Source organism: Hemiscyllium ocellatum, chromosome 14, assembly GCF_020745735.1.
Source record: "Hemiscyllium ocellatum isolate sHemOce1 chromosome 14, sHemOce1.pat.X.cur, whole genome shotgun sequence".
Classification (NCBI taxonomy): Eukaryota; Metazoa; Chordata; class Chondrichthyes; order Orectolobiformes; family Hemiscylliidae; genus Hemiscyllium; species Hemiscyllium ocellatum.
Genome location: NC_083414.1, coordinates 6,876,499 through 6,899,886, shown reverse-complemented (window position 1 = coordinate 6,899,886; position 23,388 = coordinate 6,876,499). Strand labels below are relative to the sequence as shown.

At 42.8% G+C, this 23,388-nt stretch overlaps 2 protein-coding genes across 2 annotated transcripts in view; one reads left to right on the top strand and one right to left on the bottom strand.

Moving 5' to 3' along the window:
* Positions 1-23,388, bottom strand: part of LOC132822058 (MICOS complex subunit mic25-like) — a 544,468-nt gene that overhangs the window by 238,280 nt on the left and 282,800 nt on the right. The window lies entirely within an intron of this gene.
* Positions 12,655-12,992, top strand: LOC132822057 (ATP synthase subunit epsilon, mitochondrial-like). Its single transcript, XM_060835067.1, has one exon. The coding sequence runs from the start codon at positions 12,691-12,693 to the stop codon at positions 12,841-12,843; it is 153 nt and encodes a 50-aa protein (XP_060691050.1). The 5' UTR covers positions 12,655-12,690; the 3' UTR covers positions 12,844-12,992.

Sequence of the window (23,388 nt, the reverse complement as noted above, 5' to 3'; positions counted from 1 at the left end):
AAGCCTGGTGGGATTTCTCTTATCCCCTAAGCTACAGCATCACTGAAGCCATGAAATAAACGGCATTTCATTTGCCACAGTGATAGGACTGGCATGTTTGTCTTTTGCTTAACTGTGAGCATGTCAAGGCTTCATGTTTAGTTATCTGTCAATTAGCAAAATGTTTTGGAATCACTGCTTTTTACTTCCCTGTTGTATTGTACTTCTGCACAGTGAAAAGAAAGGTCCTGCACTCAGTTGTACACAATCTAGGTGTTCTATAAAAAAAATTGAAATATTACAGCGTTCAGGAAAAATAGAACAGGAGGGCTTTTGAGCTGTGTGATGAGCTAACAGTGATCCATAAAACAATGGAAAAGTTTGGTAAGGTAGAAATCGAGATGTTTCCATTTGTGGCAAAGATCAACTTGGGGTCACAATTATAAGACAGTTATTGATAAATCCAGGAGGGAGTTAGTAAGCAATTTTTTTGATTTGATTTGATTTACTACTGTCACATGTACCGAGGTCGAGTGAAAAGTGTTGCCTTATGTGTTATCCAGGCAGATCGTACTATACAAGTGCATCAGGGTAACAGAAAAGAGTGCAGGATACAGTGTTACAGCTACCGAGAAGGTGCAGAGAATGCAACAAGAACATTTGAGAGGTTCAGTCAAAAATCTGATAACTGCAGGGAAGAAGCTGTTGCTGAATTCGTTTGTATGTGTATTCAAACTTTTATATCTTCTGCCTCACAGGGTGGAAGAGAGTATAACTGGGGTGGAAGGGGTCTTTGATGATGTTGGTTGCCTTCCCGAGGCAGCGGGAAGTATTGATGAAGTCAATGGATGGAAGGCTAGTTCACGTAATGGGCTGGGCTTTGTCCACAACGCTCTGTAGTTTCTTGCGGTCTTGGGTAGAGCAGTTGCCATACCATGATGCAATACAGCCAGATTGGACGCTTTCTGTGCTGCATCTGTAAAGGTTTCTAAGAGTCTTTATGGACATAGCCATAGCCTCATGCTTTCTTGATTGCTGTGTCAATGTGGTTGCGTCAAGACAGATTATTGGTGATTGCCATTCCCAGGAACTTGATGCTCTCGACCAGCTCCACCTAAGCACCAATGATGCAGACAGGAGCATGCCTTCCACTCTGCTTTCTGAGGTCAATGACCAGTTCTTTTGTTTTGCTTATGCTGATGGAGAGATTTTGTTGTCTTTGCACCGTGCTGCTAAACTCTCTATCTCCTTCCTGTACTCTGTCTCATCATTGTTTGAGATCTGACCTAGAATGTTGGTGTCGTTAGCAAACCTGTAAATGGAACTGGTGCAGAATTTGGCGATGCAGTCATGCGTGTAAGGAATATTGTAAGGGGCTAATACACAGTTTTGTGGTGCACTAGTGCTGACAGTTATCGTGGAGGAGGTGTTGTTGTCTACCTTACTGATAGTGGTGTGTTGGTTATCATGTTGAGTGTCCAGTTACAGAGGGGGCAACAAAGACCTCGGTTCTGGAGATTGGAGATGAGTTTGTTTAGAATTATGGTGTTGAAGGTGGAGCTCTTTCCCCAGAAAGTAGTGAGATTGTGGAATTTGCTAGTATGTGGCACAGATAAGGTAAATAGCATAGCTCAATTTAAGGTGATCAGCATGCGCAGGTGAGTGAAAGGAATAGACAAGTATAGTATTTGGGTTAGATAAAGGCTGATATGGAGCATAAAAGCCAGCACAGGGTTGTTGGGTCAAATGGCCTATGTCAATGCTGACATTCCAAGTATGGAACTTGCACTGAACAATGGAAAGCTGATTGCCAGACTGTCCTACATGGGGTTACATTGCAGCTCATTCAATGTTGCCAGCAGTACACTGTCTTCAACTGATGCAATCCCTATAAATACTTCATGTTATTTCACACAATCTTAAATACAATTTAGTTTTAACAGCTGGAGCTGACTGAAATAATAATTAGGACAATTATTAAACTGAGATCGCATCTGAATCCACCAGACTGGAGACCTCGCAGTTTTGAGTATGCTAACGTACGTGCTAATTAACACCCCATTTATATTGCTGTGCTGGCCCCAGCTTTAACTGGTTTCATTGCTGCATGTTGAAGGTACAAACCACCACCTCAGGCACTGACAAAATACAGAAAGACATTAATAACTTGCAGCATGGACATGCAACTTTCAACTAGACTTTAGCGTAGATAAATGCAAGGTTGTCCTTTTTTTGGTATAAAGGATAAGGAGGCCACACACTCGTGAGAAAAATTAATATCTAAATGGACAAAAGGAGCAGAAGATTACATATAACGGGACAGATATACAAATCACTCAAAGCAGCTGCACAGGAAAATCCCAAAAAAAAGGCTCTGGGATTGATTTTTCAAGGGATAAAGTTGAAAAGCGCTAAAACCTTGTTAAATTTGTGTATAACATTGGTTGAACTATACTTGGAATACACAGAAGAACACAAGCATCAGGATCAGGAGTAGGTCATTCAAAGTACTTTGTACAATTCTAGTCTCCAAAATACCAGGAGGATAACGTAGTGCTTTTGCTTTTGTTTTCCCTTATGAACACACACCTGTGATTACAGAAATCAAGTCCAAAAAGAGTTGCTAAGAAAGGACTGGCACACAGACCACCATAATCTTTTCAAAGCCAGGTTTTCCAGCAACTAAGAGCCATAACCCCTATCTCTCATCACATTAAAAGTTTTCTTTACTTTTTTTCCTAAAGTTAGTTGACTTTCTGAAATGAGCAGGTGGATCACAGCGTATGATGCTGTTCTTTGCAATATGAACCGCTATGTGAAAAAAAGTTCAGTAAATATACTTCCTGGCTGCCTGTAGTTCTGTCAATATATTGTGGCTGTGCATGAGTCCAGGTCTCCATCAAGCATTGCAGTTGTCACATGGCTGGCTTGTGTGGCCTGTCCCCCAAATTACTGAATGTCCTTTGGGCAGGAATATGAAATTGCAAATGCAGCTTTCCAGCAATTGCATCAGCATAAATGCAGTAGTTCCGGTGCTATCAATTCAAACCACAGTAACAACTTCATAATATTGATCTGAAATCAAATCTGACTTGCATGGAGACTTGCTTCTTTAGAATGTATTTTTATTTTAAATCTGAGGATATAGGCACGACTGGCAACGGAATATCTAATTTCAACTATGAAAGCATTGAGTTTTAGAATAACAAAACCTAACAGCAACAAAAGCAGGCCAACTAGTTCATCATGTCTTTACTGGCCTATATTACAATGATACAAGAAGCTGGATTCATTTTTTTTAAATTCATTTTTGTGGGATGTGGGCGTCACTGGTTGGCCAGCATTTATTGTTCGTTCCTAGTTGCTCCTTCAGAAAGTGGTGAAGAGCTGCCTTCTTGAACTGCTGCAGTCCATCTGCTGTGTGTTGAACCACAATACCTTTATGGAGGGAGTACCAGGATTTGTGACAGTGAAGGAATGGTGATATATTTCCAAATCAGGATGGTAGTGATTTGGAGGGGAACCTGAAAGTGGTGGTGTTCTCATGTATCTGCTGCTCTTGTCCTTCTTGATGGATGTGGTTGTCAGGTGGAAGGTGCTGTCTCAGAATCTTTAGTGAATTTCTGTAGCGCATATTGTAAATAGTACACACTGCAGCTACTGAGTATAAATGGTGGAAAGAGTGAATGTTTGTAGATGTGGTGCCGTTCATGCGGGCTGCTTTTTCCTGGACGATGTCAACCTGCTTGAGCATGTTGGAGCTGCACTCATCCAGGTGATTGGGAAGTATTCCATCATACTCCTGACTTGCGCCTTGTAGATGGTGGACAGGCTTTGAGGGGTCAGGAGGTGAGTTACTCGCCACAGTATCCCTAGCCTCTTACTTGTTCTTACAATGTGATGAGTCCAGTTGAGTTTCTGATCAATGATAACACCCAGGATGTTGATAGTGGGGGATTCAGTGATGGTAACACCACTGAATGTTAATGGGCAGTGGTTACATTATCTTTTATTGGTGATGCTCATTGCCTGGCATTTGTGTGATGCGACTGTTACCTGCCACTTGTCAGGAGAAAGTGCAGACTACAGATGCTGGATATCAGAGTGGAAAAGCACAGCAGGTCAAGCAGCAGCCGAGTGAATGTTTTGGGCAAAAGCCCCTCATCAAGAATGTGATGGGGGGAGGTGTGGCAAGGGGCTCAGAGATAAATAAGAGTATGATGGTGGGGCGAAGGTATCTGGAAAGGTGATAGACGCAGATGGGGGGGGTGATTGTGATAGGTTGGTGGGGAAAGTGGAGTAGATAGATGGGAAGGATGTTAGATGGGGAGAGCAGGTCAGGAGGGCAGTGTCAAGATGGGGAGTTGGATCTGGGATGTGGTGGGGGGAGGGGGGATTTGGAAACAAGTGAAGTCAATGTTGATGCCATGTGTTTGAAGAGTCCCAAAGCAGGAGATGAGGTGATCTTCCTCTAGTCGCCGGGTGGCTTGGATTTGGCATGTCCTTGTGGAGTGGGAGGGGGAGTTGAAGTGGTCAGCCAGAGGGCAGTGGGGTGGTTTGGTGTGTGTGTGTGTGTGTGTGTTCCAGAGATATTCCCTGAAAGGTTCCGCGTGTTGATGTCCTATCTCCTCAATGGAGAGGTATTTGGATGTGCAGGAAAATCTCTGCTGAATGTGGAAGGATCCTTTGGGTTCTTGGATGGAGGTGAGGGGGAAGGTGTGGGCGCAACCACTTGTCAACCCAAGCCTGGATTAAAAAAAACAAAGAACAAATAAAATTTACAGCACGGGAACAGGCCCTTCAGCCCTCCAAACCTGAGCCGATCCAAATCTACTGTCTAAAACTGTTGCCCAATTCTTAAACATCTATATCCCTCAGACTCCCATCTACTTACGCATCTGTCCAGACGTACCTCAAATGAATCTAATGTGCCTACCTCTACCATCTCTGCTGGCAAAGCGTTCCAGGCACCTACCACCCTGTGTAAAGTACTTGTTATGTGTATCCCCCTTAAACTTTTCACCTCTCACCTTGAACACATGGCCTCTCGTTATGGAATTCCTCACCCTGGGAAAAAGCTTATCTCTATCCACCCTGTCTATACCTTTCAAGTTACAGAAATGATTGGATGTGAGCATAAGAGGTACAGTTAGTAAGTTTGCTGATGACACCAAAATTGGAGGTGTAGTGGACAGCGAAGAGGGTTACCTCAGATTACAACAGGATTTTGACCAGATGGGTCAATGGGCTGAGAAGTGGCAGATGGAGTTTAATTCAGGTAAGTGCGAGGTGCTGCATTTTGGGAAAGCAATTCTTAGCAGGACTTATACATTTAATGGTAAAGTCCTGGAGAGTGTTGCTGAACAAAGAGTACAGGTTCATAGCTCCTTGAAAGTGGAATCGCAGGTAGATAGGATAGTGATGAAGGCATTTGATATGCTTTCCTTTATTGGTCATAATATTGAGTACAGGAGCTGGGAGGTCATGTTGTGGCTGTACAGCACATTGGTTAGGCCACTTTTGGTTATTGCATGCAATTCTGGTCTCCTTCCTAACGGAAAGATGTTGTGAAACTTGAAAGGGTTCAGAAAAGATTTACAAGGATATTGCCAGGGCTGGAAGGTTTGAGCTACAGGGAGAGGCTGAACAGGCTGGGGCTATTTTCCCTGGTGTGTTGGAGGCTGAGGGGTGATCTTGTAGAGGTTTACAAAATTATGAGGGGCATGGATAGGGTAAATAGGCAAAGTCTTTTCCCTGGGCTCAGGGAGTCCAGAACTAGAGGGCATAGGTTTAGGGTGAGGGAAGAAAGATATAAAAGAGACCTAAGGGGCAATGTTTTCACGCAGGGGGTGGTACGTGTATGGAATGAGCTGCCCGAGGAAGTGGTGGAGGCTGGTCCAATTGCAACATTTAAGAGGCAATTGAATGAGTATATGAATAGAAAGGTTTGGAGGGATATGGGCCGGGTGCTGGTAGCTAGGACTAGATTGGGTTGGGATAACTGGTCGGCATGGACAGGTTAGACCGAAGGGTCTGTTTCCATGCTGTATATCTCTATGACTCTCTGACTTTGTAGACCTCAATCAAGTTCCCCTCTCAACCTCCTTTTTTCAAATGAAAACAAACCTAACCTACGCAACTTCTCTTCATAGCCAGCACCTTCCACACCAGGCAACATCTTCGTAAATCTTTTCTGCACCCTCTCCAGAGCATCCACATCCTTTTGGTAATTGGTGACCAGAACTGTACACAGTATTCTAAATGCGGCCGAACCAACTTCGTGTACAATTTTAACATGACCTGCCAGCCCTTATACTCAATACCCCATCTGATGAAGGCAAGCATACCATATACCTTCTTGACCACTCTATCCACCTGTGCAGAAAACTTCAGGGTACAGTAGACCTGAACTCCTAGATCTCTCTGCTCATCAACCTTTCCCAAGGCTCTTCTGTTTACTGTATAATTTGCTCTAGAATTAGACTTCCCAAAGTGCATCACCTCACATTTGCCTGGACTGAACTCCATCTGCCACTTTTCCGCCCAACTCTCCAGTCTATCTATATTCTTCTGTATTCTTTGACAGTCCCCTAAGCTTTCTGCTACTCTACCAATCTTCGTGTCATTTGTAAACTTGCTGGTCAGACCTACAGTGCCCTCTTCCAGATCATTTATGTATATTACAAACAACAGTGGCCTCAGCACTGAACTCACTGGTCACCTTTCTCCATTTCAAGAAACTCCCTTCAACCAGTATTTCTCTGTCTCCTATTGCTCTATCAGTTTTTTATCCACCTAGCTAGAACACTCTGCAACCATGTGACTTCACTTTCTCTATTAATTTACCATGGGGTCACTTTCTCTATTAGTTTACCATGGATATTGTCCAGATCTTGTTGCATTTGAATACGGACTGCTTCAGTATCTAAGGAGTTGCAAATTGTGTCATCATCAGGGAACATCCCCATTTCTGACCTCACGATGGAGGGAAGATCACTGATGAAGTTGCTGAAGATGGATGGGCCAAGGACACTACCCTAAGGATCTCCTGCAGTGATGTCCTGGAACTGAGGTAACTGACCTGCAACAATCACAACCGTCTTCCAATGTGTTAGGTATGACTGGAGAATTTGCCCACAATACCCAAAGATTCCAATTTTGCCAAGGTTCCTTAATGCCACACTTGGTCGAATGCAGCCTTGATATCAAGGGCTGTCACTCTCGCTCACTTCTGGAATTCAGCTCTTTAGTCCATTTTGGACCCAGGCTCTACTGAGGTTAGAAGCAGAGTGGACTTGGCAGAACCCAAACTGGGCGTCAATGAGCAGGTTATTGCTAAGCAGGTGCTGCTTGATAGCTCTGTTGATGACACCTTCCATCACTTTACTGATGATCGACAGTAGACTGATGGGGAGGTAATTAGCTGACTTGTATTTATTTTGTTTTTAGTGGAGAGGACATACCTAGGCAATTTTCCACACTGTCAAGTAGATGCCAACAACCTTTAACTGTACTGGATCAGCTTGGCTCGGGGAGTGGCAAGTTCTGGAGCATAAGTCTTCAGTACTGTTGCCGGAATGTTGTCAGGGCATGTAACATTTGCAGTACCCAGTGTCTTTAACTATGAAGTGAATTGAATTGGCTGAAGACTGGTATCTCTGATGTTGGGGACCAGTGGAGGAGGCCGAGATGGATCATCCACTCGGCACTTCTGGTTGAAAATTGTTGCGAATGCTTCAGTCTTGTATTTTGCACTGATGTGCTGGCCTCTTCCATCAATAAGGATGAAGATCTTTGTGGAGTCTCCTCCTCCAGTGAGTTGTCCACCACCACTCATGACTGGATATGGCAGGTCTGCAGAGCTTAGATCTGATCTATTAGTTGTGGGATCCCTTAGCTCTGTCTATCAATTGCTACTTGTGCTGTTTGACATGCATGTAGTCCTGTTTTCTATCTTCACCAGGTTGATATCTCATTTTCAGGTACGCCTGTTACTGATTTTGGTGTACCCTCTGTACTGTCCATTGAACCCGGGTTAACACTGGTAATAGTTCAGTGGGGGAACATACCAAGCCATGAAGTTACAGATTGTGCTGGAGTACAATTTTGCTGCTGTTGATGGCCCGCAGTACCTCATGGATGCCCAGTCTTGAGTTGCTCGATCTGTTTGAAGTCTGTTCCATTTAGCCCGTTGATAATGCCACACAACACAATGGAGGTTATTCTCAAAAGCATGACTTTGTCACCACAAGGACTGTGTGGTGGTCGCTCTTACTGATACTGCTATGGACAGATGCACCTACAGGAGCAGATTGGTAAGGATGAGGTCAAGGAGAAAGTGAGGTTTGCAGATGCTGGAGATCAGAGCTGAAAATGTGTTGCTGGAAAAGCGCAGCAGGTCAGGCAGCATCCAAGGAACAGGAAATTCGATGTTTCGGGCATAAGCCCTTCATCAGGAAGGCTGAGGTCAAGTATGTTTTTCCCTCTTGTTGGTTTCGTCACCTCCTGCCGCAGACCTTGTCTAGCACCTATGCCCTTTAGGACCCAACCAACTCAGTCATTAGTGCTGGTGCTGAGCCACTCTTGGTGGTGGATACTGAAAGCTCACACTCAGAGTACGTTAGTCCTTGCCTTCTTCAATGCTTTCTCCAAGTGTTTTTTTAACATAGAGGTGTACTGATTTATCAGCTGAGGGAGGACAGTGCGTGGTAATCAGCAAGAGGTTTCCTGGTCCATGTTTAACCTGAAGCCATAAGACTTAATTGGATCCAGAGTCAATGTTGAAGACTCCCAGGGCAAATCCCACCCAATTTATACTACTATGCCATTACCTCTGCTGGGTCTGTCCTGCCGGTGAGACAGGACATATCCAGGGATGGTGATGGTGGTATCTGAGATATTGTCTGTAAGGGATGATTCTGTGAGTATGACTATGTCAGGCTGTTGCTTGATTAGTCTGCGAGACAGCTCTCCCAATTTTGGCACTAGCAGCCAGATGTTAATGAGGAGGACTTTGCAGCACTGATAGGGCTATTTCTGCTGTTGTCTTTTCCAGTACCTAGATCAATGCCAGGCAATCCATCCAGTTTCATTTCTTTGACTTTGTGATGATTGGTACAACTGAGTGGCTTGCTAGGCCTTTTCAGAGGGCACTTGATTCAACCACATTGTTGTGGCTCTGGAGTCACGGGTAGGCCAGGCCAGGTGAGGATGGCAGATTTCCTTCCCTGAAGTCATTAGTGAACCAAATTAGTGAACCACAATCGACAATGGGTTCATGGTCACCAGTAGATTCATTAAAAATCGAATTCAAATTTCACCGTCTGCCATAGTGGGATTTGAATCCAGGTTCCCAAAACATTAGCTGAGTTTCTGGATGAATAACCTAGCGATAATACCACGAGGCCATCACCTTCCTAGGCCTCCCCAAATATTCAGTACTTTCTATTTGTGCATCATGAGAAACATATTCAGTTACTGCACTGTTCAAGACCCACAGGATACAAGGCCTCATCAAAGTTGTGGACATGCTGAGAGCAAAATTACAAAGACCCTCTTTTATTGATTTGATCCGGGTTGAGCTTTATCTGATTGGGGTGTATGGCCTCTCCATGACGGACAGGTTGGTGCTGGATTCAACGATTTTGCAACAGTGGCAATTGTCAATAATAGAATATGTCGGCGCTCAGAGGTTCAGGCCTGACACGAGGACCGTAAATATCAAAACTCATACGTGGGAAACACTAGGTGATGACATCCAGCAAGTGTAACCACCACGGGCAGTCAGTACCACCGCGTGGTAACTGGTGCTAACACTGAAAACGGCAATCCATAAACGATAGCTGATAAATATTTCGTACTGCGTCTTCTGCCCTGATTAGTTGTGTCATCATCATAGACTATCATGCAAAGATTTGATTTATTTATTGTCATGTGTATTTTGTTACAAAATACAGTGAAAAATGTTGAATCGTGTCGGCATTCTCTTGCGCTAACTTAAAACACAGGAAAATAAATCAAAACATAGACTATAAAGGCAGAAAAATGAAGAAATAAAAAAGTGACCAACTTTACAGTCCTTCTTATTAAATGTGCCAACATGGCATGGGCCTGGTGACCAGGCCCAAGTTCCCTTTGCCACACTGCTGTGGCTGAAGTGGAAGTCACCACTCTTCGGCATCATCTCACCTCCACCAACACTCTCGTCACTGAGTCCTCGCTGGATCTCACTAATGAAGATTGGAACTCTCTTCCACAAAATACAGTGGACGCTGGATTAGTTGTCAATTTTATCTATGCGATAGATTTCTTTTTGTTCAGCAATGGTGTTAAGGTATATGAGCCAAAGGCAAGCATATGTTGTGAGGCCACAGATCAGCCACTGAATGATGGAACAGATTGGAGATGCTAGCGCAAGAATGCAAAGAGAACAGTGACCAAACCATGGCTTACCTGGGAAGTTAGAGATAGTATTAGATGCAAAGCAGAGGCAAACAAATTGGCAATAATTAAACAATAGATCTGAGGATTGGGAACATTTTGAAGCCATCAAAGGAACACCAAAGGACTGATTAAGAAGGAGAAAATAGCACATGAAACTAAGCTTACGGGGAACATAAGAACTGACTATGAAAGTTTCTACAGGTACGTAAAGAGAAAAAGATTGGTGAAAGATAGCGCAAGTTCTTTACAGTCAGAAACAGTGGAACTTATAATGGGGAACAAAGAAATGGCCAATGAACAAAATTCATACGTCACTTCTATCTTCACAAAGGAAGGAGGATTCTCCAATGGCGTACCAGAAAGGACAAGGAATTCAGGATTTAGTGAGAGGGAAGAACTGAAGCAAATGTGTAATAGTAGAGAAATTGTGTTGGAGAAATTGATGGGATTAAAGATTGTTAAATTCCCATGGTCTAATAATTTACTGTTGAGAGTGTGCTGCTGGAAAGGCACAGTAGGTCAGGTAGCATCTGAGAAGCAGGAGAATCGACGTTTTAGGCATAAGCCCTTCATCAAGAATTCATCAGGATCACATTCCTGATGAAGGGCTTATGCCCAAAACATCAATTTTCCTGCTCCTCAGATGATGCCTGACCAGCTGTGCTTTTCCAGCACCACACTCTGATCTCTAGCATCTGCAGTCTTCACTTCCTGCCACACTAATAATTTACATCCCAGTGTACTTAAGGAAGTGGCCTCAGAAATTGTGGAAGCAAGAGTGATCATCTTCCAAGATTCTTCAGGCTCTGGAACACTTCCTACAGATTGGAGAGTAGCTAATGCAACCCCACTATTTAAAAAGGGAGATAGAGAGAAAACAGAGTATTATAGACCAGTGAGTCTGACATGTGTCATAGGGAAGAGATTAGAGTCCATGAGAAAAGATCTTGTAGCAGAGGACATAGAAAACAGTTTTAGAATCAGACTCAGTCAGCATGGATTTACAAAAGGGAAATCAGACTTGACAAACCTACTGAAATTCTTCAAGGATGCAAACCGTAGATTTGATTGGGGGAGCAAGTGGATGTGGTGCATTTGGACTTTCAGAAGGCTTTTGACAAAGTCCCACAAAAGAGATTTATGTGTATAATTAAAACACAGATTGGGGGTAGTGTAATGATATGGAGAGAAAATTAGTTAGCAGACAGGAATAAAGAGTAGGAATAAATGGGTAATTTTCAGAATGGCAGACAACTGCAGGGTACTGCAGGGATCTCACTATGACCTGAGCTATTCATAATACATGTTCATGATTTAGATGATGGAATTAAATGTAAATTTAAGAATTTGCATATGAGACAAAACTGGGAGAAAGGCTGAGCAGTGAAGAGGATGCAGAGATGTTGCAGTGTGATTTGGTCAGGCTGGGTGAGTGAACAAAGCATGACAGATCCAATATAATGTGGATAAATGTGAACTTATCCACTTCGGTAGCAGAAATAGGAATGCAGAGCATTATTTAAATGGCTGTAAATTTAGAGAGGAAAATGTTCAATGAGACCTAGGTTCCATGTAATGAGGTCATAGAATACGAGTTCCCTGATTGGGGATGTTAACCAGACTGGTGTTCAGGGAGTACAAGTAAATAAAGCATCACAGTATACCGGCCTCTGTGGAGTTATTTCAGTGGTGACAAGAGATAGGTTTATGCCGTTATTTGGGACATGCCATGATTTATAAAATTTGATGGGTGATGTGGTTCTAAACAATCATGTGGACCACATGAAAGCTGCAAACTTGCAAACAGGGCAGGAGCAAAACATACCTGGCCCCTCAGAACCGCTGGAAAGACTGTCAGAATCTGTGGGCTCTCCCCATCTATCTGGTGTCAAAGAAACAGTGGAGTCTGAGATAGACATAGTGGAATTTGCAGCCGGGCCACCTTTACTGCCTGAAGAAGAGGATGAGCTTCTTCTGACACACTTCAGGTGCAAGATGCAGGCTATTGTCTGGTACACACCACCCTTATCCAAGCTTGAGCCAGAGAAACCATCCCAGTGCATAAACAGCCAGGAACGGCTACAAGAAAAAGAATAATCCTATGTTCCTCGACTTAGAAAGGGAGGGAAGCAATGATAGTAATGAGGTCAGCCAGGTGGACCTCATAGAATATGAGTTCCCTGATTGTGGCTGTTAATCTGGTCCAATCAGGGAGCCCTGGCTAACAGGCGCCATCTTGTCTGAAGCGGAGACCGGAATCTGGGCAAGATGGTGGCGTTCTGGAGGCAGGCGGGCCTGAGTTACATCCAGTACTCTCGAATCTGTGCACAAGCTGTGAGAGCTGCTTTGAAACCCCAGTACCAAGCAGAGGCCAAGAAAGCAGCAGATGTAAATGTCAAAGTCAATAAGCCGAAAGAGTAAAAGTGATCTGAGCAACGTCCACAGACCTGAACTTCTAAATGAGAACTCTTTGACCCAGCAGCCTGAATGGAACTGCGAACCCATTTGAAGACCGTATCTGTAAAACTTACCAAATACTAAATAAAAATATAGATATTTTAAAAAAAAAACAGGAGATTCAGCGGTCTTCCCAATTTAGAGGACAGACTCTGTGCTGGCTGATGTTACAGTCAGCATGTTACTGTTAGTTTCTGCTTCTCTTTTCTGGAGGGAGAGAAACCTGATTACTGAACTGGCTGAATTATTTAGCCAGTTTGTTAATTGGCATTTCTCTTAGTGAGGACTGATTGTTAAACTCCTGGTGCACATAATGTGCTTCAGGTGTAACCCAGTTCTCATTAGCGGATTGTTGTTTCGCTGGCTGGTTACAGCCTGTGTGTTACTCTTTTCTCTTTTTATTCCTTTGAGAAAAGGACAATGTTAATTTTATGCTAGGGCTTAGCCCTTGGACAACCTGCCTAGCACACTCTCCTCATTCCTGATGAAGGGCTTATGCCCGAAACGTCGAATTTCCTGTTCCTTGGATGCTGCCTAACCTGCTGTGCTTTAACCAGCAAAACATTTTCAGCTGTGATCTCCAGCATCTGCAGACCTCATTTTTTACCCGAAGATTTTAACCTACTGCGAATCCTCTTGCAAGGATGCCTTCCTTGAAGAAGCTCTCTTCCTCCCTCTACAAGGATTTCAGTGAGTCTCTCTCTCACTGCACCCCCCAGGTCATCTCCTCTGCACAGAAGCTCTTCAGCCACGTTCTCAAACAGACTCGTTACCACAGCCACATCTCCTTCCTCAGCACCTGCCTACGGAACCGACTGATCCCACACGGACTCCGAACTACATTCCAGCCAACAAAATTTGGACCCAACCAGGACAACCTGTACCTACAATAAATCCGAAGCCTCCAGCATCAGACCTCCCTCCGGATCCTCCGCTCCACCCTTGCAGCCATGCGTCGCTACCTACATTCCCTGCAGTCAGCCCTACCCCAGCTCAAGACAACACTCTCACAGACCTGCAAAGTGAGGTCTTCATCTACAGAAGAATCCACACACTAAACAAACAGTTCTTCCTAGCCATATCAGAAATTAAACCCACCCCACTCCGGCCTATCACCCTCACCTTGACCTCCTTCCACCTATCACATCTCCATCGCCCCTCCCCCAAGTCCTTCCTCCCTACCTTTTATCTTAGCCTGCCTGGCACACTCTCCTCATTCCTGATGAAGGGCTTATGCCCGAAACGTCGAATTTCCTGTTCCTTGGATGCTGCCTAACCTGCTGTGCTTTAACCAGCAACACATTTTCAGCCCTTGGACTCTAGTTTTTGCTTTTTGTATGTGTTTTCACTTTTTATTGGTGTTTTGACTGAGCCTTTGTGGAAGACATACATTTTACCAGTGGAGCTGTTCCTGTGGGGAAGCCTAGCCCTGGGACTGGGCCTCTGAAGATTGAACACCTGTGTGTGTGCTGGGAGGTGAGCAGTTGCTGTATCCTGGAGTTTGGGAGAACACCTTTCCCTCAAGAGTGGACCAAACTGCTGTGAGTTAACTGCACCTGTACAATGTACTGTTCCTGTGAGTGGGCCAGGACTCCATGGAGACTGAACACCTGTTTGCTGTGGGGAGTGCATTTGCTGCCTTCAGGAGTGGACTCTGCCCTTGGTTGCAGACTCTGTTTTTAGTAACGGACTCTGCAGTTTGGAGCGGACTCTATTTCTGACCACGTACATTGTATACTGGAGTGGACTCTTCCTGGCAATGGATTCTATATCTTGAAGACTCTATGCATAGATTTGGACTGTGTACCAGAAAGGACTCTGTTTTTTTTTGTGGTAACTAACTGTACTGTGGTGTTTCCTGGATCTATCACCTGCACTGTCTTGTGTGTCCCTGGGTCTGGCAGGCATTGTTGTGAGCTGGGAGGCTCATGCGTCGTCCTGAAAGCTGACACCCTGACATCCAGAGGGTGGGTAAGCCATCCTGTGAACCTGAAGGTTGGTAGGGTGTCCTGAAAGCCAGAGGGTGGGTAGGCCACCCTGATGCCAGTCACCCCGAGAGCCAGATGGTGGGTAGGCTGTTCTGAGCGCTGTCGTCCCGATAAGGGGTAATCGGGACGGGCTGTCCTAGAGGTAGTCGAAAGGTGTCAGAGAGGCCGAGAGTCAGAAGCGTGTAAGGGTGGGCTGAGATCCAGAAAGTTTGTGGGCTATCCTACACGCTGTCATCCCAGGGAAGGGGACGGGCTGCCCTAGAGGTGGTCGAAAGGTGTGCTAGGATAGCCCACTGGTCAGAGGCCCCAATGGTGCGTAGGGGCAGACCGAGAGCCAGAAGGCGGGTAGCCGTCCTCAGCACTGTCACCCCGGCAGGCTGCCCCAGAGGTAGTCAAAAGGTGTGTCAGGATGACCGAGAATTGGGAGGGGCACGGGGTGGACCGAGAACCGGAAGGTGGGTAGGGGCAGGCTGCCTTCGTGTGGTCGGAAGGCTTGCTGGGTCTGTATTGTCTGCACTTTTGAGGAGTGACGGGATACAACCTCTAATGAGTTATTTCAGTTCATGAGCAAAAACAGAGTCACAGAAACTTTAAGTGACTGAAAAATCATTTTATTTAGGAAGTAAAAAATGCTAGGGTTGATTTAAAGTAATAAAAACTTCTACTATTCATGCAAGGAGAAAATAAAATTAGCTTAAGATTTTCTGAGTATAAAATCTGGACAATCATATATGCCCCACTGCAGTTCAGAAAATGAAGACAACACCACAAAGCCAATATCATCCTCCAAGATGTAATGTTTCTTTTTATAAACTACACTTTAATAGTCATTGGTGACTTAGAGAAGAAAAAAATAAATTTAACATTCTGGCTGCCCTTGCACATAGGATGCTGGAACTGAGGCACTGGGTTGGCAAGTCATGTCATTGGGTATCTTGCCTCACCAAAGCTTGCTCAGTTGTCTTCTGACTGACAATACTTCCATGTCATAAAGAAGGTGCCTGGCAACAGACCAACTCAGCAAGCCAATTATCTGCGCACCTCACTGGACTCAAAATGATATTCTAAACAAAGTGCACCGCAAAATAAGTAACTGGGCTGCCTCAAATTCAAGGCCTTTGAATCATGCATGTCAGAATGAATCAGAACGTCCATCACATAACTAGAGACAGTAAGTGGCTTTATAATTCAGGATCTTGACTTTCTGTCCTATTCTGCTTCTGTTCTTGGCTGATGCCTGAAACACTTTCAAATTTAGACCTGGTCAGCCATCTGCCCTTGACTGTTCCTGGCTGTTCCTAGATGTGGTGCTTCAAATTCAAAGGGCATGAACACTAAATGTGTCATTTTAATTAACACTAGTCCAGAACTGTAGCACTATAGGTCAAAATAGAGAGGGAATGTCATGCCCTTACTATAGTACCTTGCATTTTCACCATTAAACAGAGGCTGAAACAGTGATAAATAGCTGGCCGCAAATAAAGAACTAGAATTAAAAGTACAGGAGGCCATTTGGTCCAGTGGATCTGTGATGGCTCTTTGATAGAATGATCCAGTTAGTCCAACATCCATGATTTTTCTCTAAATCCCTATAATTGTTTCCCTTCGAGTATTTATCTAATTCTGTTTTGAAAGTATGACTATCTGCTTCCACCACTATTTGAAGTGGTGTATTCCAGAACACAGCAACTCAAATTCTGTGACAGAAATAAGGTTTATTTGTCTCCCCTCCAGTTCTTTTGTGAATTAAATCTGTATGTTCTAGTTACTAATCCTCCTGTCATCTACATGTCCCTATTTACCCCACTCAAACAAGGAGCAGAAAATCTTTGGAGTACCTCCTTTACGGCATGGCAGCCAATACCAGTACCTGAATGTAGCCAACTGTCCTTGCTTTATCTTTGACCTTTCTCACGTTCTTCTGTGGCAGAAGAGAGACTTATTGCTGGGAAAAGATTGGTGTATCAGCTGATACTGATCCTAGTTGCTGCTTCAGCACTAGTTTGGCAGATAGACGAGAAGACCAAACAGAACAGAGGGAGATGCTTGACTTTGAATAATTCAGACCTACTTGTCAAACAGACATTATTCTTTTTTCTTAATAAACCGTTTCCTCTGTGAAATGAAGAAAGCAGCAAATGTAAAGGTGTGGGACAAAACAGAGTCACGGACAGAGTATGCCATGCCAAGGGCTAATGTTACCATTTCCTTTTTTAAAGTGACTGGAACAATTTGAGCAATCGGCTAAACCTCTCTTGGAACCTGCAGGGGGTGGTCTGTAGTAAGGCACCAGCTGTTACTAAAAATGTCTTCTTGCTTATTAAACAAGCTTTAAAGCTGTCTGCCATTAATCATGTAGATAAAACAATGAAGGGGAGGGAGGGGAACTGATTCAGAGAAGCTAAAACAATACAAGGAGCAAACAAAAGAAAAGCAGGCAAGTCTCTGAGAATGGAATTTCCTTCTTTATGTGGGGGGAGTACATGAAATGTGGTGGATATCAATTGGAAGAATACTTGTCAGGAGGTGCAGTTACAGCTGGTAAGGTACAGCAAGCTGTTATAGAGAGCAACACTGACTGTCAAATTCATCTTACCCTTACATCGGTGAAAGAGGTGTGAAAACAGCAGACTTTGGGATAGTGAAAAACATTTAAAAGGATATACTTTTTTCCATTATCCAACTCCTTGAAAAGCTGTGTATTTCGACTAGTCACAGCATCTACCTAGCACAGATAGATACAGCACTGTCAAAATTCCCAATTCCAAAAAATGCTCTTCCATTTGTAGAAGTATCCCAAACCAGACAATTTATATTGAATATTGTGTAGAAGTGTGCAATAGTTTGAAGCCCACTGGGAACTAGACTGAGTTATCATAAACTTGTTTCACAACTTACAGCTGGCTCTGTCTAATACATAGATATTGCATTAACATAGTTTGAGCACATAATCCAGGCTAACTGTTCAAGTGAAAATACTGAGGGCCTACTGCAATAGTAAAGATGCCATCCTTCAGATCAGACATTTAACCCTGGCTCCCCATCTGCCCTCTTAAGAAAATGAAAACATCCAACACCAGTGCTCCTTGTTGTTCTGGGCAATATTTATTCTTCAATCAATATCACTGTAAAACAGATTCTTTGTTCATTGTTTCATTGCTGTTAGGGGGAGCTTGCTATTTGTCAACTGGCTCCACATTTCTACATTCAACAACGACTGAATTTTAAAAAATACAGCATTGGATGTAAATGTTTTAAGACCTCCTGAGATCATGATAGATGTTATATAAACACAAATTTTTTGTTCTTTTGAAACATGTTTCTTATGGTCATAAAATCGCAAGTAATTTAGAAACATAGTGTTTATAAAAGTATTTCATGTTTCCTGTCCTCCAGTCAATGTCAGCACTGTTTAAATTTAAAACATTCATTAGGCCTTGTGTGAAAAAGGCAATTAAACAGAAGAATAATGAGTAAAATTGCTCGGTTATTTTTGAATTTCTATTCTTGGCAAAAAAAAATATAACTGAAACATCAAGTTGTCTCTTCAGTGATGCTAACAGATATTTTGCACACTTGCACCATTACATTGCCTTTACTGTTTGCTGTCCATTTGCACCATTACTCTGCTTTTATGTTTTTCCTTTAAGCCATCACTCTGCCTTTATACTGCACATTCGTACCATGACTTTGCCTTTATGCTGTGCATTCGTACCATCACTCTGCTTTTATACTGAGCATTCATATCATTAGTAGAAAGTGAGGACCGCAGATGCTGGAGATCAGAGCTGAAAATGTATTGCTGGAAAAGTGCAGCAGGTCAGGCAGCATCCAAGGAGGAGAATCAACATTTCGGGCAGATTCCTGAAGAAGGGCTCATGCCCGAAACGTCGATTCCCCTGCTCCTTGGATGCTGCCTTACCTGCTGCGCTTTTCCAGCAACACATTTTCAGCTCATTCATGTCATTACCCTGTCTTTACTTTATGCTGTGCATTCATGTCATTACACCGTTTTTATTTTATGTTCTGCATTCAAGCCATTACGCTGCCTTTACTTTAAGCTGTGCAATTATACCATTATTCTAACTTTACATGGTTGTTGCTCACAAGACAGGGTGTTACATTTCCACTGAATAAAGCAATATTGGCTGCAAAGAACAAAAGATTGTGTAACATTATGGCGAGTACAGAATTACACTGGTTATGTTGGAACACAGTGTTCAATTCTAGATACAATATTTTAAGAAAAATGGTAAGGTATTTGAGAGGCTACAGAGAAAATGTAATCAAATAATGGCAAGGATGAAGGAATTCAGACATTGGGTCAGAGTCATAGAGATGCACAGCACGGAAACAGACCCTTCAGTCCAACCTGTCCATGCCGATCAAATATCTAAACCTAATCTAGCCATACATGCCAGCACCCAGACCATATCCCTCCAAACCCTTCCTATTTATATACACATCCAGATGCCTTTTAAATGTTGCAATTGTACCAGCCTCCACCACTTCCTCTGGCAGCTCATTCCATACACGTACCACCCTCTGTGTGAAAACATTGCCCCTTAGGTCTCTTTTATATCTTTCCCCTCTCACCCTAAAGCTATGCCCTCTGGACTCCCCCACCCCAGGGAAAAGACCTTGTCTATTTACCCTCTCCATGTCCCTCATGATTTTATAAACCTCTATAAGGTCACCCCTCAGCCTCCAACGTTCCAGGGAAAATTGCCCCAGTCTATTCAACCTCTCCCTGTAGCTCAAATCCTCTAATCCTGGCAACATCCTTGTAAATCTTTTCTGAACCCTTTCAAGTTTCACAACACCCTTCCAAGAGGAAGGAGACCAGAATTGCACATAATACTCCAAAAGTGGCCCAACCAACGTCTTGCACAGCCGTAACATGACCTCTCAACTCCTGTACTCAATACCCTGACCAATAAAGGAAAGCATACCAAAGGCTTTCTTCACTATCCTAGCTACCTGCGACTCCACTTTCAAGGAGCTATGAACCTTTATTCCAAGGTTTCTTTGTTCAGTAACACTCTCCAGGACCTTACCATTCATTAAATGTAAAAATCCTGCTAAAATATGCTTTCCCAAATGCAACACCTCGCATTTATCTAAATTAAACTCCATCTGCCACTCCTCAGCCCATTGGCCCATCTGCTCAAGACTCTGTTGTAATTTGAGGTAACCTTCTTCACTGTCCACTAAACCTCCAATTTCGGTGTCATCTCAAACTTACTAACTGGACCTCCTATGTTCACATCCAAATCAATGACATAAATGATGAAAAGTAATGGATCCGGCACTGATCATTATGGCATTCCAGGAGAAACTGAAGAATCTAATCCTGTCCTGCTTAAAGCAGAAAAGACAGAGCATTTAAAATTATTAACTGTTTTGTTAGAATAAAGGAATGGTATTGTTTCCAGGGAAAGAATTGGTAACCAGAAAATGTATACTTCATTTAACAGTAACTTCCAGCTGAATGAATACTTAGAGTCTTAAGAGTCATAGATTTGATGGAAAACGTATTTTGAAGCTGTAGGGACAGAGCAGGAGCATAGTACCTTTTGGATAATTCCATTAAAAAAACTATCAGAGGTCTGATGGGCCAGATTCTATGTGTATTATTCTGTAGTTCACCAAGTTATAATAAAAGCAAAATACTGAGGATGCTGGAAATCTGAAATAAAAAACAGGAATTGTTGGAGAAACACAGCAAATCTGGCATTGTTTGTGGAGAGAGAAACAGTTAATGATTCGAGCCCTATATGGCTCTCCTTCAAGACTGAAAACAGCTGAAAAATGGTATATTTTATACAGTTGTCAGGGGAGCAGAAGAAGCAAGAGGATTTGTTCCACTCACTCCTCCTCCTCCTCCTCTGTTAACAGCAAAGAAACCATTACTTTCCAGTCCTTTTCAGTGCTGAAGAAAAGATACATCAGACTGAAATATGAACTCTGTTTCTCTCTCCCTAGATGCTGCCAGATCTGCTGAGCTTCTCCAATGCTCCGTTTCTGTTTCAAAGTTCTAAGTCATTTTTCCACAGTGGAAGTCCTGACTGACATTAATTCCCAATCTCTGAAAAAACAATCTACAAACTTTCACAATTGTGCAAGCAGAGTAAACCTTTTCTTTCTAAATTCCGGCCGCATTCGCTTCCTCCCAACACAACAGAAATACAGTCACATCACCACCTCTGGAAAGTGTTTGAAGAAAATAGGGAGAGGTGGGGACTAGAACACAAAGCAGGAATTAGTGGATGAAAATGGAAGCAGGAAAGATCGCAGTGTACGCCCTTCTGAAAGGCAGAAAATGGTATTTGCAATGTGGAGAGTTCACCAGAAGTGGAACAAGGAAAATGACAGGGTACTTTAACTAAACTGAACAAAAAGGGAATAGTGAACAAGAGCTGAAAGTTAAACATCAGGCACCCTGACTCTGATCTAAAGAGGCAGTTTAGCTAGCAGACATATTAGAGAAGGGTAGTTGAAGAGACAGGACTTCAAACATGAGGAATAGCAGTAGGCTACCTCACCTATAATTGGCCATCCTGTGAGATTTATTGAATAAAATTCTTTCCACTGAAATTGGATCTGTGGAGGTTATATAAAAAGCTGTTTTTTTTGTTTTATCAGGATTTGACAAATATGAATGTTTTAAAATCCCATCTGCTTCACATATGCTCCATTTATGGACCACAACACAAGAATAAAGTTTTATTGAACACAGGCATGCACACAAGAAAGGAAAGTACAAAGGTGGCCCTGCCTTCACAGCATCTATTTAAAATTAAACTAACCCAATGCTGTTTTAAAAAAAAGTTTAAAGTGTTTTGGTCTGATTCACATGGTTGAATACCATCATATTAATACCCAGCTGCTACAGGCAGCTGACTAACATAATTGTTTGAACATTTCATTTCAAGCTAGAGTTTTAAGTTGTTACAGCATATAAACAATCCATTTGCCCTAACTGCTGTGTGCTGAGCTTTATGTTCCACACAACCCTCTTTATCTAACCCCTTCAAAATGTTCTTCTATTCTTTTCTCCCCTTGACCTTTAACATTATCACTACTGAGTCTCCCACCATCAATACCCTAGGGGTTACCATTGATCTGAAACTGAATTTACTGCCATAAAAACACTAGAGCCATACAACCTGGTCAGAGTTTGAGAGTCCTGCAGCAAATAACTAACCTCCTGATTCCTTGAAGCCTATCCACCACCTACAATGCTGCAGTATGCAGTGAAAATGAGCTTGTTGAGTGTTTTTGGAGCTGCGCTCATCCAAGCTATGGGGAGCATCTTGTCACAATACTGACATACTGACTTGTGCCTTGCAGATGGTGGACAGAGTTTGGGAGTCATGAGGTGAGTTACTTGCTACAGGATTCCCAGCCACTGACTTATATTGGGACCATCACTGTTTGTCTTTATTTTTCTCATTTTCGGTTTGGAACTATGAGCTGAAGTTAAGCGTTGAATTTTGGACTTTTGAGCAGCAGCTTACCTTAAAAAAAGGGAAAGAACAACTATACAAATTTGTTGATAGCAACTTGCCTGGAAAGGTAATTGCAGGTTAATTATTGTTCTCTGCAAGCTGCAGACATTTTGGCACCTGAGATGTATTATGCACAAAAAGTGGCAGCTGACTGCATGTTCAAAAGGGTCACTCAACGGGACAGAGTGCTACCCAGTCAAACAAAGGGAATGTTGAAAAAAACACAAAGAGAGACTAAAGACTAAAACAGCTTGGACTAGATTTTGGGCAGGAGGCAATGTATCTGCTGAATGGAGTTTTGGTGACCCTCTCATTATCAACTAGTTATAAAATTGTTGGAAGCTCTGAGAAAAGAACCCCAGTCTGGAAGACATGAGTAAAAGTCTCCAGCAGCCCATGGAAGTTGTTTGCACTGGTCGATTCAGAATTCAAACAATATATACAGCACCACGTGTTGATGATCCACTCATTAACCAAGGATTGCATGAAGGTTTAACAACTGGCATTCAAAACTCCTTAACTGAACAGGTCAGATACAACTCTTTTACTTCCTTTCAATTTATTCTTTAACTTTGTGTGTTTGAGCAGGAGTTACGACCAAAGAAGATTGGGTTTAAATCGTGGACATTAATTAGATTATCTTATTGTTTAATTCAGCTCTGCTAAGGTTGCAGTGTTAGTAATAAATTATTCATTTTTGTTTAAGCTTTAAAATTGGAGTCTGATATCAGTTGTTCATAAATTCTGGTTAGAAACAATTGGGCAATTTTGAGGGTCACCAAGTATTTTAATTTCACTGTGTTATAATTTCCAATGTTAGCGAATCTGATTTGGCTTGGCTTGCTACCCTTCTGTCAGAATGCCTGCTTTTATAGCTACAGCATTTAAATGGCTAGTCCAGTTAAATTCCTAGTAATGGTACCACCACAATATTGCAACACTTGGAACAAAATCACCATTCCTTCACTGCAGCTGGGTCGAAAATCTGAAATTCCTTTCCTAACACAGTG

Bases quoted from the DNA above. Each gene is read 5' to 3' on its own strand.
- LOC132822057 (XM_060835067.1), top strand. From the start codon at position 12,691: ATGGTGGCGTTCTGGAGGCAGGCGGGCCTGAGTTACATCCAGTACTCT.